Source organism: Chrysochloris asiatica, unplaced genomic scaffold (genome assembly GCF_000296735.1).
Source record: "Chrysochloris asiatica unplaced genomic scaffold, ChrAsi1.0 scaffold00048, whole genome shotgun sequence".
Lineage (NCBI taxonomy): Eukaryota > Metazoa > Chordata > Mammalia > Afrosoricida > Chrysochloridae > Chrysochloris > Chrysochloris asiatica.
The window spans coordinates 18,031,582-18,046,117 of NW_006408566.1; the positions used below are offsets into that span (position 1 = coordinate 18,031,582).

The window sequence follows — 14,536 nt, forward strand, 5'->3', positions numbered from 1 at the left end:
GCTTGGAAAACATACGAGTAAAAGCCAGTTTTTAATTGTTTTGTGTGGAATCTATTCTGACTCATGCCGATTCCATGTGTGTAAGAGAATGACTCCACAGGGTTTTCAATGGTTGACTTTCTTTCTTTTTTTTTTTCTCTCAATAAATTGCCAGGTCTTTCTTCTGAGGCTGCTCTGGGTGCACTCAAATCTCCTTTTGGTTAGAAGCTGAACACAATAACTATTTTTATCACCCACAGACTTCTAGAAAAAAAAAAATAATCAGTTTGATATTTCATCTCTTTTTCCCTATTTGTAAACTTTGTGGGGATCAGAAGTCTACAGCATAGTCTTCACTGTACTGACAACTAAGGGGGTGATGGAAGGGTTGTTCATGGTGGGAGAGTGGTCAATAGAAAGATCACTGAGGTGGAGATGAATTCCCCACCCACTGCCATCAAGCCAATTCTGAATCAGCGTCCTTATGTAGTACCCTTTACAGGAGCAGAAAGCCTCCTCTTTCTCCCCAAGGAGCAACTGGTGGATTTAGACTGCTGATCTTGAAGTTAGTAGTCCAATGCATAATTGACTACATTACCAGGCCTCCTTATACATGAATTCCATCAACATGCCTATAAAAGGATGTAGAAGACTCCCTTCCTTCCCCCAAATGCATCTTCTCCCATATCATCAACAGATTAACTTTTACGGTGAGAGTAGCATGTCTGTGGCTTGATTTCATTTCACTTACCCACCGTTATTTGGGTCCTACAGTGTACTGCGGATATAAAGGTAATAAGCAAATAGTAACTGTCCTCAAGGAGCTCATACTCTAGTGGGACAGTTTTTGAAAACTACTAAAAGGCGAATACTCTTCTGTTGTTGTCAGATGCCATCGAGTCGGAACCGACTCATAGCGACCCCATGCACAGCAGAACGAAACAATGTCCGATCCTGGGCCAACCTCACTACCGCTGCCACACTTGAGTCCATCAATGATGCCACCTGGCCGATCCATCTCGTTAGAGGTCTTCCTCTTTTTCTCTGACCCTCCACCTTACCCTTACTCTTCTAGAGAGGGATAACTCTTTAAGCTTTCATCAACCATCAGTGGTTGTTCAAACCCACCAGCTGTTCCTTGGAAACTCTATACAGGGTCTCTATGAGTCAGAACCGATGACTCTTCACAACAGCAACACCAAAGCTATATCAGTGCCATGGGTGAGATCTGATTTCATAAAGAAAATAGTAAGAACACTTTAGACGTTTAAATGAAGAACAGGGAGGAGGAGAGATAGGGAGAAAAAGAATAAAAATAAGAATCAATGGATAAAAGATGAGGTGGAAGCTAGTGTTTGCCAACATGCTTCCAAATTTGAAAAGGCAATGACCTTTATATTCAACTGATCTCTCATTAATTGTTGCTGTTCCTAGCCAGTGTCAAGTCAGCCAGTCATTCCATTCACACTGGAATGAAATGCTGCCTATTCTGGTGCCATCAATGTCCCACCAAATAATTCAATCAAGTGTCCCTCTCCTCCACTTTGTTGTTGTTGTTGTTAAGTGCCATCAAGTCGATTCCAACCCATAGCGACCCTGTATACGGTTTCCAAGGAGCAGCTGGTGAGCTTCAAACACCGACCTTGCAGTTCAAATGACTTTGTTATCTGACGCATTAGCCCACAGTGCCACACCAGGACTCCTTCGCTTAGAAGCTGGTAAAAGTAATCCACAGATATGAAGAGTTCTGATTCATGTGTGTGACCAAAGGAAGTTATAGGGCTTTATCCCTGGCTGAAGTCTTCTACTCCAGGAAGGAAATTGCAGAGCCTTAGTTCCTTTGGTCTACAAATCTATTTGCTAGGTCTGCAGCTGGATCTATGATGGCTCTGCCTCCTCTAGGCTCTCCCAGCCTCTCCATCTTAGGAGATAACTCTGTCTGGGTCTTCCAAAGTCTACTCATCTGAATTAGGAGTGAAAATTTCCACTCATTCACCAGATGTGGAATCTGTGAGATGACAAAAATATCTGGCCTTCTGGACTCATTGAGGTCTTGGTAGGAATCGCTCAGCTTTGTTAAAGGAAAGAGTGAACAATACCTTGCAGATCAGTTTAGGATTGCTGAAGTTCAAAGAAAAGGTGATATGTTGATGTTCAGGTGAAATAATGAATCCCAGGGAGGAAGTAATTCTGTTCCATCTCAACTTGCCAGAAGATTTAGTTCCCAGACCTGGGGAGCATAGGTTGGCTCCCCTTCTTTGGAATGGTGACAGTGGAGCCAAATCTACACAGATTGGCATTTTCAAAGCAATTCCAAATATAATCAGAAGAATGATATGGATATGCCAGGGAGTCAAGGAGGTCAGTGTAGTTTTTAGAGACCAGGATAAGCACCTGGACTGCTAATCATAAGGTTGTCAGTTCAAACTCACCAACTGTTCCTCAGGAGAAAGATGAGGCTTTCTACTCCCATAAAGATTTACATTCGCTGTGAGTCAGAATCGACTTGGTGGTAGTAGGGTTTATTTATTTATTTATTCATTTTTGATCTTCATTTTAACTTCCTACATGAGTGATTATTATTCTAATTTTAATTTTCTTTTAAAAGAAAGAAATTAAAACCAGCAATTTTGAGAGGGAAGGTGGCATTTTCTGAGGATATAAGCAAGCACTCATGGAGGTTGGCTATGATTACCTGATTTCATCAGGTAAAAAAATGACAGATAAGATCTTAGTCTTCTCTCAGCAAGGGATTCCCTATACTAGATCACCATACCAAATCAGTCACCACCAAATCGATTCCAACTACTGTACACCCTACATGGGCAGAGGAGAACTGAGTAGGCCTTTTAAGATCAGATCACCAAGCCTGTCTTCTCTGGGGCCTCTGGGTGGGTTAGAACTGTCAACTCTACAGTTAGTTACCAAGCACTTAACCATTTGCACCACCCTGCAATGCCTACCAGATTATATTTCCTCCTAAAAAATATCAGCAAAGGCACAGACTTCCTTGGATTGAACTGGAGGCATGAGTTTGACTTTAAAATGCTGTAAGCCTGGATTCTGATCAAGTCACCCATTCTAATATCTGATCTACCAAATTTTAGGTTCAATTCCAGAATTTGGAATTAAATTCAAGTTTCTGTTTAGTGAAGCATGTTAGTGAAGTAGAAACCTGATTTTGTAAGGTACCTATGAAGTGTGGGTCTTGATGTGGCACTTTAAGATAAGCACTGGACTGTTAACCACAAGGCTGACAGTTCAAACCTACCAGTCACTTTCAGAAATCCTATACAGGGTCACTGTGAATTGGAATAGACTGAAGGGCACTTAACACAACAATGAAGTCCTGGTGTGGCGCTGTGGGTTAATGTGCTGGATTGCAAAGTCACTTTGAACTGTAAGGCCGGTGGTTCAAGCTCACCAGTTGCTCCTCGGAAACCCTATACTGGGTCACTATGGGTCGGAACTGACTTGATGACAATTCACAACAACAACACTAACATGCCATAAATCATAATGACTATTTCTTAATTTGTGGCAGATGGAATTTCCTTTAAGAAAATACACCTTTGAACATTTGAGAAGTCAAAAAATATGTTCAGAGAAAAAAAGATAGTGAATTAGAAAAACACTGAGACTCATCATAGAAAATGGCCCCAGAAAAACTTTAATTTCTGGTTCTGTACCTTACTCTGTGGCCTGGGCAAATTATTTAAAATGTCTCTGAACTTTGGTTTTCTCATATGTAATATGAAGATAAAAATATCTATCCCACAGGGAGATTGTCAAGATTAAATAAGGTAAGATACGTAGGGCCTCAGTAAGCATCCTGGCTGTTTTATTTTCGCTATTACAATTTATCCCAGGAAAGGCCAGGCATTTAGTTGTAAGAACATTATTGCAGGTTGAGACTTGAAAAGAACAAATGATAAGTTATTGGCATTTCAACAATAAACATCAGCATGTGATGTTTCTAAGAGAATACTTAAGAATATCCAGAAAAAGTCAAGAATTCATCTCTACCATCGATGTGTAAAACTTCAGTTCAGATCCTTAAGCATTCATTAATGGATTCAATTTCTTGGAAGAGATCATTCATAGGCATCAACTTCAGAGGCTTAGGTGTGGTGCAATAAGAACAGATTTTGAAATCAGATTTTTTCATCTGTCCATTTCTGACAATGCACCCATACGTTTTTTGTTTGTTTGTTTTTAATCTTTCTCAATCTCTGTTTCCCAATGTCTGTTGCCCATGCAAGGTTGTTGTATCAGGAAGATCATATGGAAAACACCTAGAACAGTCCTAGTTTCATACCAAAACTAATGCCTTGGAGTCAAGTCAATTCTGACTCATATGGTACAGAGTAGAATGGTTCCCTAGGATTGTCTTGACTGCAGTCTTTACAGGAACAAATCACCAGGTCTTTCTTCTGCAGTGCTGCTGGGTGGGTTCTAACTGGTTATGTTAGTAGCCAAGCGCAAACTATCAGCACCACCCAAGAGCCTTTCCTGATATATAAGAGGGTCACAATAAATAGAACTCCAACTTCTGGGTGAGTGAGTGGAAAACTTGGGCTTCTAATCCTAGGAGGTGTTGGGCAAGTAAATATTTAACTTCTCTGAAACTCAGCTGAACAAACATCTCTTGAGCTTTCAGTCTAGAATCAGGAGCTAGATTCCCCCCTGGTGTCACAGAAGGTTAAGCTTTGGACTGTAAACCCAAAGGTTGGTGGTTCAAACCTATCAGCAGCTTTGTGGGAGACAAATGAGAAGGTCTGCTTCAGGTAAGAATTGCAACCTTGGAAATCCTAGGGAGCAATTCCACTTTGTCTTATGAGTCAGAATCGACTGGAAGGCAATGGATTTTGTTTTTTGTTTTGTTTTGTTGTTGTTGTTTTTTTGTTTTGTTTTAGCATTTATCTACTGTTTCAACTTAGAGCAAGGTATTAACTTCTTTGTGTCTTGGGTTCCTCATTTGTGAAATGGGGCTAATTGTTGCTGGAATTAAAGGCACCCCTCTGGTAGCGTAGTGGTTACGAATCGGGCTGCGAACCTTAAGGTCAGCGGTTCGAAACTACCAGCTGCTCCGCGGGAGAAAGATGAGGCTTTCTACTCCCGTAAAGATTTACACCCTCGGAAACCCTGTTACAGGGTCGCTATGGGTCGGAACCGACTCAACGGCACTTAACAACAACAACAACAAAATCCACAGAAGGAGTCCTGGTGTGGCGCTGTGGGCTAATGTGCAGACTGCAAAGCTGTTTCAACTGCAAGGTCAGTGGTTCAAACTCACCAGCTGCTCCTCAGAAACCCTATACAGGGTCGCACTATGGGTCGTAAACGACTGAACGGCACTTGACAACATAACAACAACAATGCACAGAAAGCACTATCAATTTTTATTAAAAAGAAATGGAAGCATAGAGCAGTGTGGTAAGGCATGTAGCTAGTAAACAGTCACGCTAGGATTTGAATGCAGGAGTCTGAGTCCAGAGCCAGTGCTCTGAGTCTCTTCTCTATACTGCTTCTTAACTTTTCCACAAAGCTGTTACTAATACTATCATTTTTGCCACTCAGAACCTCTCTACAGAAGCTCATGTGTGAAATGTCTTTTGCAATTTGGTGGTCAGAAAAGTTTGTCTTCCACACACCAAAAAACCTAGTATGCTTCCTCTTTTTTGAAAAGGAGAATTATGCAATTGATCCTGTGCTCTTTTTTGTCTTGCCTGCTAGGAAGTTCAGATTTAGATTATATGCTCAATCACAGCCACCAAATGATTTCCTTCTTCCTATATCTTGTTCCTTATTTTCCCTTTTAATTCCTCTTAAAACAAAACAAAACAAACACTAAACTAACATTTTCCTTTGTGTCTGTTAAATAGAGGGCTCAAATGGACTTGGCAAACTTGGTTGGTTGGTTATGTGCTGTGGAGTTGTTGAGCAACCCTGTACAGGGTTTCCGAGGCTATAACTCTTTACGGGAGCAGAAAGCCTCATCTTTCTCCCGTGGAACAGCTGGCAGTTTCAAACTGCCGACCTTAAGCTTTGCAGCCCGATTTATAACCACTATGCTACCAGAGCTCCTTGGCAAACTTGGGCTCAAAATAAGCAACTAAAAGTCTGAAATCTGTGTAAAAGACTTCTGTTTTGTGCCTCGCCTGTGTCACTTGCTTAAAGAAAAGTGATCTGGGGAAATATTTGGAGAAACAATTTAAGAGCTATTTTAAACGGGGGTGGAGGGAGCAGTGAGGCGGGGGAACCAACAGAAAAACAGAGCCACCAACACCAACAGAGGCCAAGAGAAATGCAAACAGCAGTAAATATTCTGGGACTAGAAGCATTTGTGCTTTCCCTGGCGGGAACCTATCATTTCTTAATTATATCCTATGTGTGTTTTGCAAGATGTAAGCTGCTGTCAAGAGAAAGGACAGCTTCAGACAGGGGAGGGACCACAGCCTGCCCCTAAGTCCTCACATACCTGTACAGAAGTGAAATCCCCCGAGGCACAGGCACCCAGAATAGCAGCGCCCACAAGAACAGACTCCACCTCTTGCGACAGGACCACGGGCATGCCTGCACAAGACAAGGGCACACCTCAGTTATGGAGCAGAGTCAGGCGCAGTGTGGGGAGCCAGCAAGTAACCCCAGCAGCAGAAACACCTGATGTCAAGGTAGCAGCAGGCAACCCCTGCCACCCCCATGCAGTTCCCCATGCCTTGCGATTATCTGGTGCTAAAAGATTTTACTGTTGGCACAGAAGCCAAGCCCCTATGGGAATCAACACCATATATATCAACTCATGAAACATTCTTGCCCAGGTTTCCCAGGCTTCTATTAGCGGCTACCGGCCTTTTGGTTCAAGTTCAGTTCAACAAATATTTTATTAAGTGCTTTGCTGTACTCAGTGTTGTTCTGTAGTCCTCAACGGGGAGAAGGATGAGAAAGAGGGAAAGGCCAGGCCGAGGGTTGGTTCTCTAACTGAGATGCATTAAGAACAGGGAAGAAGAACTGCGTGATTAATCCCTTCAGTGGCTTCCCATCTCTGTCCAAGTACAGAATCTTGACTTCACTGTCCCCAGCCTAAACTTCTCTGCTCTCCTCCTAGCCAATTACCCTGGCTTTCTTGCTTTTCCTTGACTATGTTTCAGGGACCTTGCTTTTGTTCCTTCTGTCTGGAACACTTCCTCCTGGATGTCCACATGTCCGCTCCCTCACCCTCCTTCAAGCCTTTGCTCAAATATCCCCTTCCACTAGGCCTTCCTGGTGATGCAATTTGAAACGACAACTTGCCGCAACACCCCTTCTGTCCCTTTCTGTTTCCTGATTACTATCTAACACTGTGTTGCACTTTTTCACAATCATGTGTATTGTCTCTCCTGCTAGAAAATAAGCACCAGAAAAGGTAAGGATTTTGTTTTGTCCACTGCGGTGTCTCTGGCATTTATAACGGTACCCAGGACATGTTGTTGTTGTTAAGTGCTGTTGAATTGGTTTAGACTCATAGCAATCCTATAAAAAAGTTTTCAAGAAGCTGGCAGATTTGAATCACCCACCTGGAGGTTAGCAGTTTAGTGCTTATCCTACAGCACCACACCAGGACTCCTAGGGCATGGTAAATACTCACAAAGTGTCTGATGAAACAAACAAACAAACAAACAAACAAATTTCCAGGGAGGTGATCATCCCCACTGTGATAGAGTAGAGATGAGGATTCAACAGGATGAGTACATTCCCAGGAGGCAAGGAGGAGCACTCCATAGCAAATTCAAGGGCTGGGGGATCAGGAGGAATTGAAATAATTCAGGATTTAAGTCTTTATATGATGAGTCCTGTTGGTACAGTGGCTAAGTGGTTAAGCACTCAACTGCTAACCAAAAAGTCAGTGGTTTGAACTCACCAACTGCTCCATAAGAGAAAAGTCATGGCCATCTGTAAGGATCACAGCCTGGGAAATCCTATCAGAGACTTCTGCTCTATCACTATGAGTCTTTGTGAATCAGGATGGACTTGACGGCACATAACAACAGCATACGTCTTTATATGGAGTCCCTGGATGGTGCAAACAGTTATGCACTCAATAACTAGCCAACATTTAGCAGTTCAAATCCATCCAGAGTAGCTCAAAAGACATGCTTGGTGAGCTGCTTCCAAAACATCATAGCTTTGCAAATTCTATGGAGCAATTCTACTCTGCATACATGGGGGCCCCAGGAGTTGGAATCTATTTGATGGCAATCAACACGTTTATATCTATGGCTATTGCGGTATGGTGCTGCAGGGGCAGCAGTGGACTGCTAACCACAAGGTCAGCAGTTCAAACACACCAGCTGTTCCTTGGAAATCCTGTAGAGGGTCACTATGGAACCGACTTGATAGGACTTAACAAGTACAGCAATTGTTGTTAGTTGTCATCAAAAGTTGGCCCCTAACTCATGGGGAAGATGCTGTCTGTCCTGTACCATCTCCATAACTGTCTGTGAATCACTGGGCAATTTTTAGAAGTCGATTGTCTGGCCATTGTTCCTAGTATACCTTAGTCTGGAAGTGCCACTAAAACTGCTCACCATTCTGCCAACACAAAGCCTCCACTGACAGATAGCACATGATTGAAATGTATATTAGGTGCCATCTTGTCAGTTCAGTTCACAGTGACCCCATGTACACAGGAAGAAAATCCAGCCTGGTCCTCCACCATCCTCACAATCACTGTTACGTTTGAACCCACTCTTGCAGTCACTGTGTCAGTCCATCTTGGTGAGGGGCATTGAAAGTCTCCCTCTGCTTGCTGACTTTCTATTTTTATCAAGCACAATGTTCTTCTCCATTAGGGTCTATCCCTCCTAATGACATGCCCAAAGTCCTTGAGAAGTTACTCCATCCTCACTTGTAAGGAGCAATCTGGCTGTCCCTCTTCCAAGGCAGATTTGTTTTTTTTTTCTGGCAGTCTCTGGCATATTCAATATTCTTTACCAACACCATAATTCATATGCATCAATCCTTCTCTGATATTCCTTATTCATTGTCTATATATATATACATATGTGAGAGGACTATGTGGTTTACAAAAAATGAACAATGAGTGTGTTATTTGCTTAAAACTATTATATATATTGGAGTCCTGGTGTGGTGCTGTAGGTTAATGTGCTGGACTGCAAAGCCATTGAAACCACAAGGTCAGCAGTTTAAGCTCATCAGCCACCCCTCAGAAATCCTATACAGGGTCGCTGTAGGTTGGAACTGATTGGATAGAACTTAACAACAAAATTGTATATATTTATATATAAACACACACACACACACACATATATACATGTACACATACATGTGTATGTAACTGCCAATCAGGAGATGACAACAAACTCCACACAGTAAGCTTTGTGGCCAGATCCATAAGATCTTCCTCTACTCAAATAATTATTTTTCCCAATTTTTGATGTTTCTTCTAGTGTTTTCTGGATAGACTTCCCTAGTGGCCCCTCCCCTACATTCTTACTACCTCCGACCCCCTCCTTTTGATCCAGGGCTTGGTCAGTTGCTCCAGCCATCTAAGACACAGAGGATGGGGCATAGAACTCCCATATAAACTCCAGGGGATTAATGGACCCTAGAGTCCTCACTGCACATAGGAAAAGTCTCAAGTGCTAGCCCTGCAGTATGGAAAGCTCTGACCTGGTTTTGCTTCCGGGTTCTACTAGCTCTGTAACCTTCAACAAGTCACTGAAACCCTTTTAGCCTCAGTTTCTCCAACTGTAAAACATGAATGAGGATAATTAATATATTCCCGATAGATCTTTTGTGAAGATAAATGAGAGAATGCATATATAGTGCTTAGTACATTTTCTGGCCTATGGTAATCCCACAAGATGGTGGCTGCTGTTACTAGAATTAATACTGATGGTGAGTGAAGTCTTTCAATATGCACTTCTCCTGGACCAGAAACTGGATAGGTGGTATAGAGGATGTGGGGGATGGTCAAGACAGACCACACTGTGGGCTGCAATGGAATTGCACCTACGTCGGTGTGACTTCCCATGGATATGGAGCCTATTAGGAGATAGAATGTCCAAATTCCATTCTCCTCCCACCTCCTCCTTAGCTTGTCAACAGGTTCACTAGTTCTAACTCAGGGAGGAGCTACTGACGGACCTTTCCCCTTGGGAACCAGAGTTCCAGTTGAACCTGGTGAATCCAGTATTAGTTCTCAAGTTGTACCCCAATGCTTTCTGGTGCCAGATTGCCAGGTTTGAGTGCTGGCTGCCTCACTGACTTAGCTGTGTGATCCTGGGCAAATTACTCAACCTCTCCATGCCTCAGGTTCCTCATCTGAAAAATGCAGTTAAAATTCCACCTATCTCACAGAGATGGTTGTGAGGGGTAAAAATGTTGATATAAATAAGGCACTTATATCAGTCAATATAAACAACACACTTAGAGCGATGCTTGGTTCACAGGAAGCCCCGCATTAGCAGTAGCTGTTTCTTTACTTGAAGTTTACCCCTGAAGTCTTCAGATCTCTGGTCTTCCTTTGCATCTGTCACCCTTAGAAGGAGCCCTGGTAGAGCTGTGGGTTAGGCATTGGGCTGCTAACGACAAGGTGGTTGGTTCTAACTCACCAGTTGCTTCACAGGGGAAAGGTGAGACTGTCTGCTCCCCTAAAGATTTAGTCTCAAACCCCACACAGGGCCACTATGAGTTGGAACAGACTTGCTGGCAGTGAGTTTGGATCACTCTTGGTGGAACTAACCTGTGACTGGACATCTGCTAATTCCTCCTTAGATTCCCTCCTGTCTTCAGTCCTGCTCTGTGCCTTGGGAGACTGGCTGATAGGGACCACATCTGAAACCTTTTTGGTAGTATCCTTGACTAAGCACCTGTCAGACAGTCCTGTTAATGTAGTGAGTGCTTTCAGTCTTGAGTTACATTACTGTTCCCTGACTCACCCTCACAGACATAGGGGTGTCAATACTGTTAGTAGCTCCAGGGTCCTACTACCTAGTCACCTGTACACCTTGTGCACCCAGTGTCAGTTGCTCTGATTCCTGGTGGCCCCATGTGTAGAACTGTGCTCCACAGGGTTTCCAATGGTTGAGTCTCAAAAGCAGATCTCCAAGTCTTTGTTCTGAGACACCTCTGGGTAGATTCAGATTCCTTAACTTTAACCCTCTATAGGGTTTCCATGGAGAACCTTATTTGTCGAGTGGCCACACCAGGACTTAGCTTTATGTTAATTGTTTGCACTATCCAGGGAGTCTACAACTTACTCATACCTCTGTAAATGGACTGTTTATTCAACTTTTCCTCCAATTAATGCAGTTTGAGTGTGCCATCTCCTCTCTGCTCGACCCTGATTGGCACAGACCCCTCATTCTCTGGGTCCCCTGCCCGTCCTCTCTCCAGAGAGCAGTCCGAGCACAGAGAACACTTTTTTGTGTGCTTTGTAATGAATTCTTGGCAGAACATCATTGTTCTTCTTTGCATCCCCATGCCAAGCTCAGTGATTGTTTTCAAGGGAATAAATGGATGAACAAATGATTAAAACAGTGAATAATAGGAAGTGGGAAACCCCCATTCTAATGGTCAGCATGAAAAAATGAAAAACCAAAAACCAAATTTAGAAGGAACATTTAGCTCCCCAGTCAGTGAGGGGAACCTGTTAGTGCACAATTATTTAGTGCACACCAACTCTTTCTTGAAACCACAGTAAACTAAGGGGCTGAGATACACAGAGGCCCTTCTTCCTATGTAGAGGAATTTCTCAAGTTGGCAATGCCTCATTGCCCTGCTTGCATGGAGCAAGCTGTTCCCAAAACGGCAAAGATTACTTACAACATATTAAACTGCCCCCCTCTTTTTTTTTCAAACATACCTCCTCCTTTTTTGGCCTGAGGCTGCCTGGACAGACAATGTAAACTACCATTCATTGAATACCTCCTGTGAGGCAGACAGAGTAGGGTGCTTACAACCTTGGGAGCATTTATTCCTCAACTCAGTGCATACTAAGGAGATCATATTATCTCCATTTTCCAAAAGAGAGAACGGAGATTCAGAGAGGTAAAGCAACCAATGCCACAAAGCTGGTCTTCTGTTGTTTCCAAAGAATCCTCTGTGTTCCCTGCACTTTTCATTTTCATATGTATGCCTGCGATTCATGAACTGGGTCTAGGGTTCTCTCTAAACCTTTCTTTAAAAGAAAACTAGAACAACTACAATGTTTAAAGTACCAAGGATGTTACCTGCTGTTCTGTATGTGCTTTTTGCAGCAACACATGCAGATATGTTCTTTTCTCTGAGTACTGGGTAAAGGAGAGGAAGAGAGCAACTTTGCCTGGAATCTCAAGTATTTTATCTGACTCATTACTGAATTTAGCAGAACCCAAAGCATTTAAAGGCAGATGCACTTTGCCATCGCTTGTCAGTCACAGGCTTCCAAAGGAAGAGGAATTCCAGGCCTAAGAAAGGGTCCCTTTGTCCAGAACTGTAACTGGTCCATAGTTAGAGACAAAAGGGTCCAGTTTCAATCGGAATCCAAATAACGATTAACAGCCTTCCATTGAAAGGCCTGGCGGAGAACAGTCTCCAAAGCAGAACTTTATGTGAAGCCACTGCCCACCCGCCCTCCCCTCCCTGCTTCTGAGTCAGCTCAGGGGTGGTAAGGCCTGGACTGTGGCCCATTTCACAAAGGAGGCTGGAGCCAGCCGTGGTTTAGAATCAGTGCCCTGGGTCACTCAATAGCAGCCTGGCTCTGGGGTTGAGGGGCCTATTTCCTACCCCCTTGGCTAATATAATATGCTTCCCAAAACTGATTTTCATTTTGCCTCCTGCATTCAGGAGGGACTTCTTTTTGACAATTGTCATTAGAAGCCACTGAGTTGATTTCGGCTCATAGTGACTCATTGTGTCTGAGAACTTCCCTCAGAGGGGTTTTCGAAGCTGAGCATTGAGCCAGTGTTCCACCAGGGCTCCTACTGGAAAACTAGAAATTGGAAAGTCACAGGTCACATTTTAAATGGAGTCTTGTCTGAATCAGTCAACTGATTTTTTTTTTTTTTTTTTTCAAAATTAAAAAAACAGTGTGTGTGTATGAATTGGGTGACGCTTTACAGAGCAAATCAGGTTTCTAGTCAACAATACACACACAGTTTGTTTCATCTTGTTGACTGCAATCCTCACAATGCAATATGACTCATCCCACTTCCTCCTTGTGTTTCTCATCTCCAGGCCTCCCTCTTTCTCAACTCTATCCAAAACTCTAGGGCAAATGCTGACCTTTTGGTTTCAAATGGTTGATTATTCTAAGATGTGCCTACCTCACTAATGTTGTTATTTACCCTATAGACTTTTTTGATCTATTGTTTGGCTTAAAACTGAGCCACAGGGGTCAGCGCCTAACTGATTTTTAGATAAAATATTGTCATTGTTCTTGTTATTGTTCCATGCCATTGAGTCAGACGAAATGTGGTTACGTTCTTTACTTCTCAAGAAACTGATAATGTAATCCGGGCTCCCTTTTTTATCCATTTCCTCTGTCTGCCTCAGAAGGGCAAACTTCCATAGGTATTGGAGGCCTTAGGAAAGAAAGACCATCATCAAATGGTTACAAACTTGGCAGCAACCTAGTGTAGAGGAAAGAACGGAGATGTTGGGTCTAGACATCTGTGGATTGTAATATTGGTCCTGCCCTCACTGGCGGTTTGACTTTAAATAGTTTAATTTAGCTCCCTGGTCTTCAGTTTCTTTGTCTATAAGATGAGGGCTTCAGTCCTATCTTTTCCTGGTGTGTGAGCATTGAAAGGAGAGCAAGTGAATAATACGAACACACAGTGGGCACCTGCTTAATAATATAGCACATTTCATACCCCATGTCCTGAGATATTTATCCTTAGACTGTGTGCCTTTCCATAGGGTCATCTGCCTTGTGTCTCAGTCCACCTACCTCTAAGACAGGGAAAATTAACTTATTTGGTTTCATCTTGCTATGGAGTATAAACAATATCCATCATATTCGGTAACACTCTCACCTGTAGGAAGCCGCCACAGGCATGGCCATGGATAGAGAAAACGAGGGGATAACACAATGGGAGGGCCAGAGACATTGGCCCACCCAGCTGTTAGAAGTAAGGCACTCAGAGGATGGGAGATAGCAAGGGGGTGTCATGAATGGAGGCCAGAGTCAGGTGTCTCTTCTCATTTAGAGTGGGGCTAGGGGCCAGGTCCAATTCTCCTTCCTCTCTGCCTTTGTGTGACCCTGGTACCTGGTCACTTTGGGATGGGTCCTTAGGAATCAGGGGGACAGAAAGGTACAGGAGGGGTGAGAGCACCTGGCTCAGAGGGACAGAAGTCCAGGCCAACTTTTGTGACACCAACAAACCTCCTGTCATTGGGGCTTCTTCCTTGGGCTTAGGGGACTCTACTGAGGATCCTGTCTTCTGCTGTCTGCCCATACTTGGCTGATTACTCTGGATTCTCTCCATTTGCACCATGATCCTTGATTCTAACGAACTGAGAAGGAATCATAGGGTCTCAAGATTTAGGAGCTCAAATCCCTAATCTGCAG

At 43.2% G+C, this 14,536-nt stretch overlaps 1 protein-coding gene across 3 annotated transcripts in view; it reads right to left on the reverse strand.

Annotated features, from left to right (window-relative positions):
• The window catches only part of FGGY (FGGY carbohydrate kinase domain containing), a 677,880-nt gene that overhangs the window by 122,275 nt on the left and 541,069 nt on the right, over positions 1-14,536 (reverse strand). For all 3 annotated transcript variants that reach the window (XM_006862488.1, XM_006862487.1, XM_006862486.1), the window contains one exon: positions 6,461-6,555. In XM_006862488.1, coding sequence (XP_006862550.1) covers positions 6,461-6,555 — 95 coding nt within the window. The remainder of the gene's footprint in view (positions 1-6,460; positions 6,556-14,536) is intronic.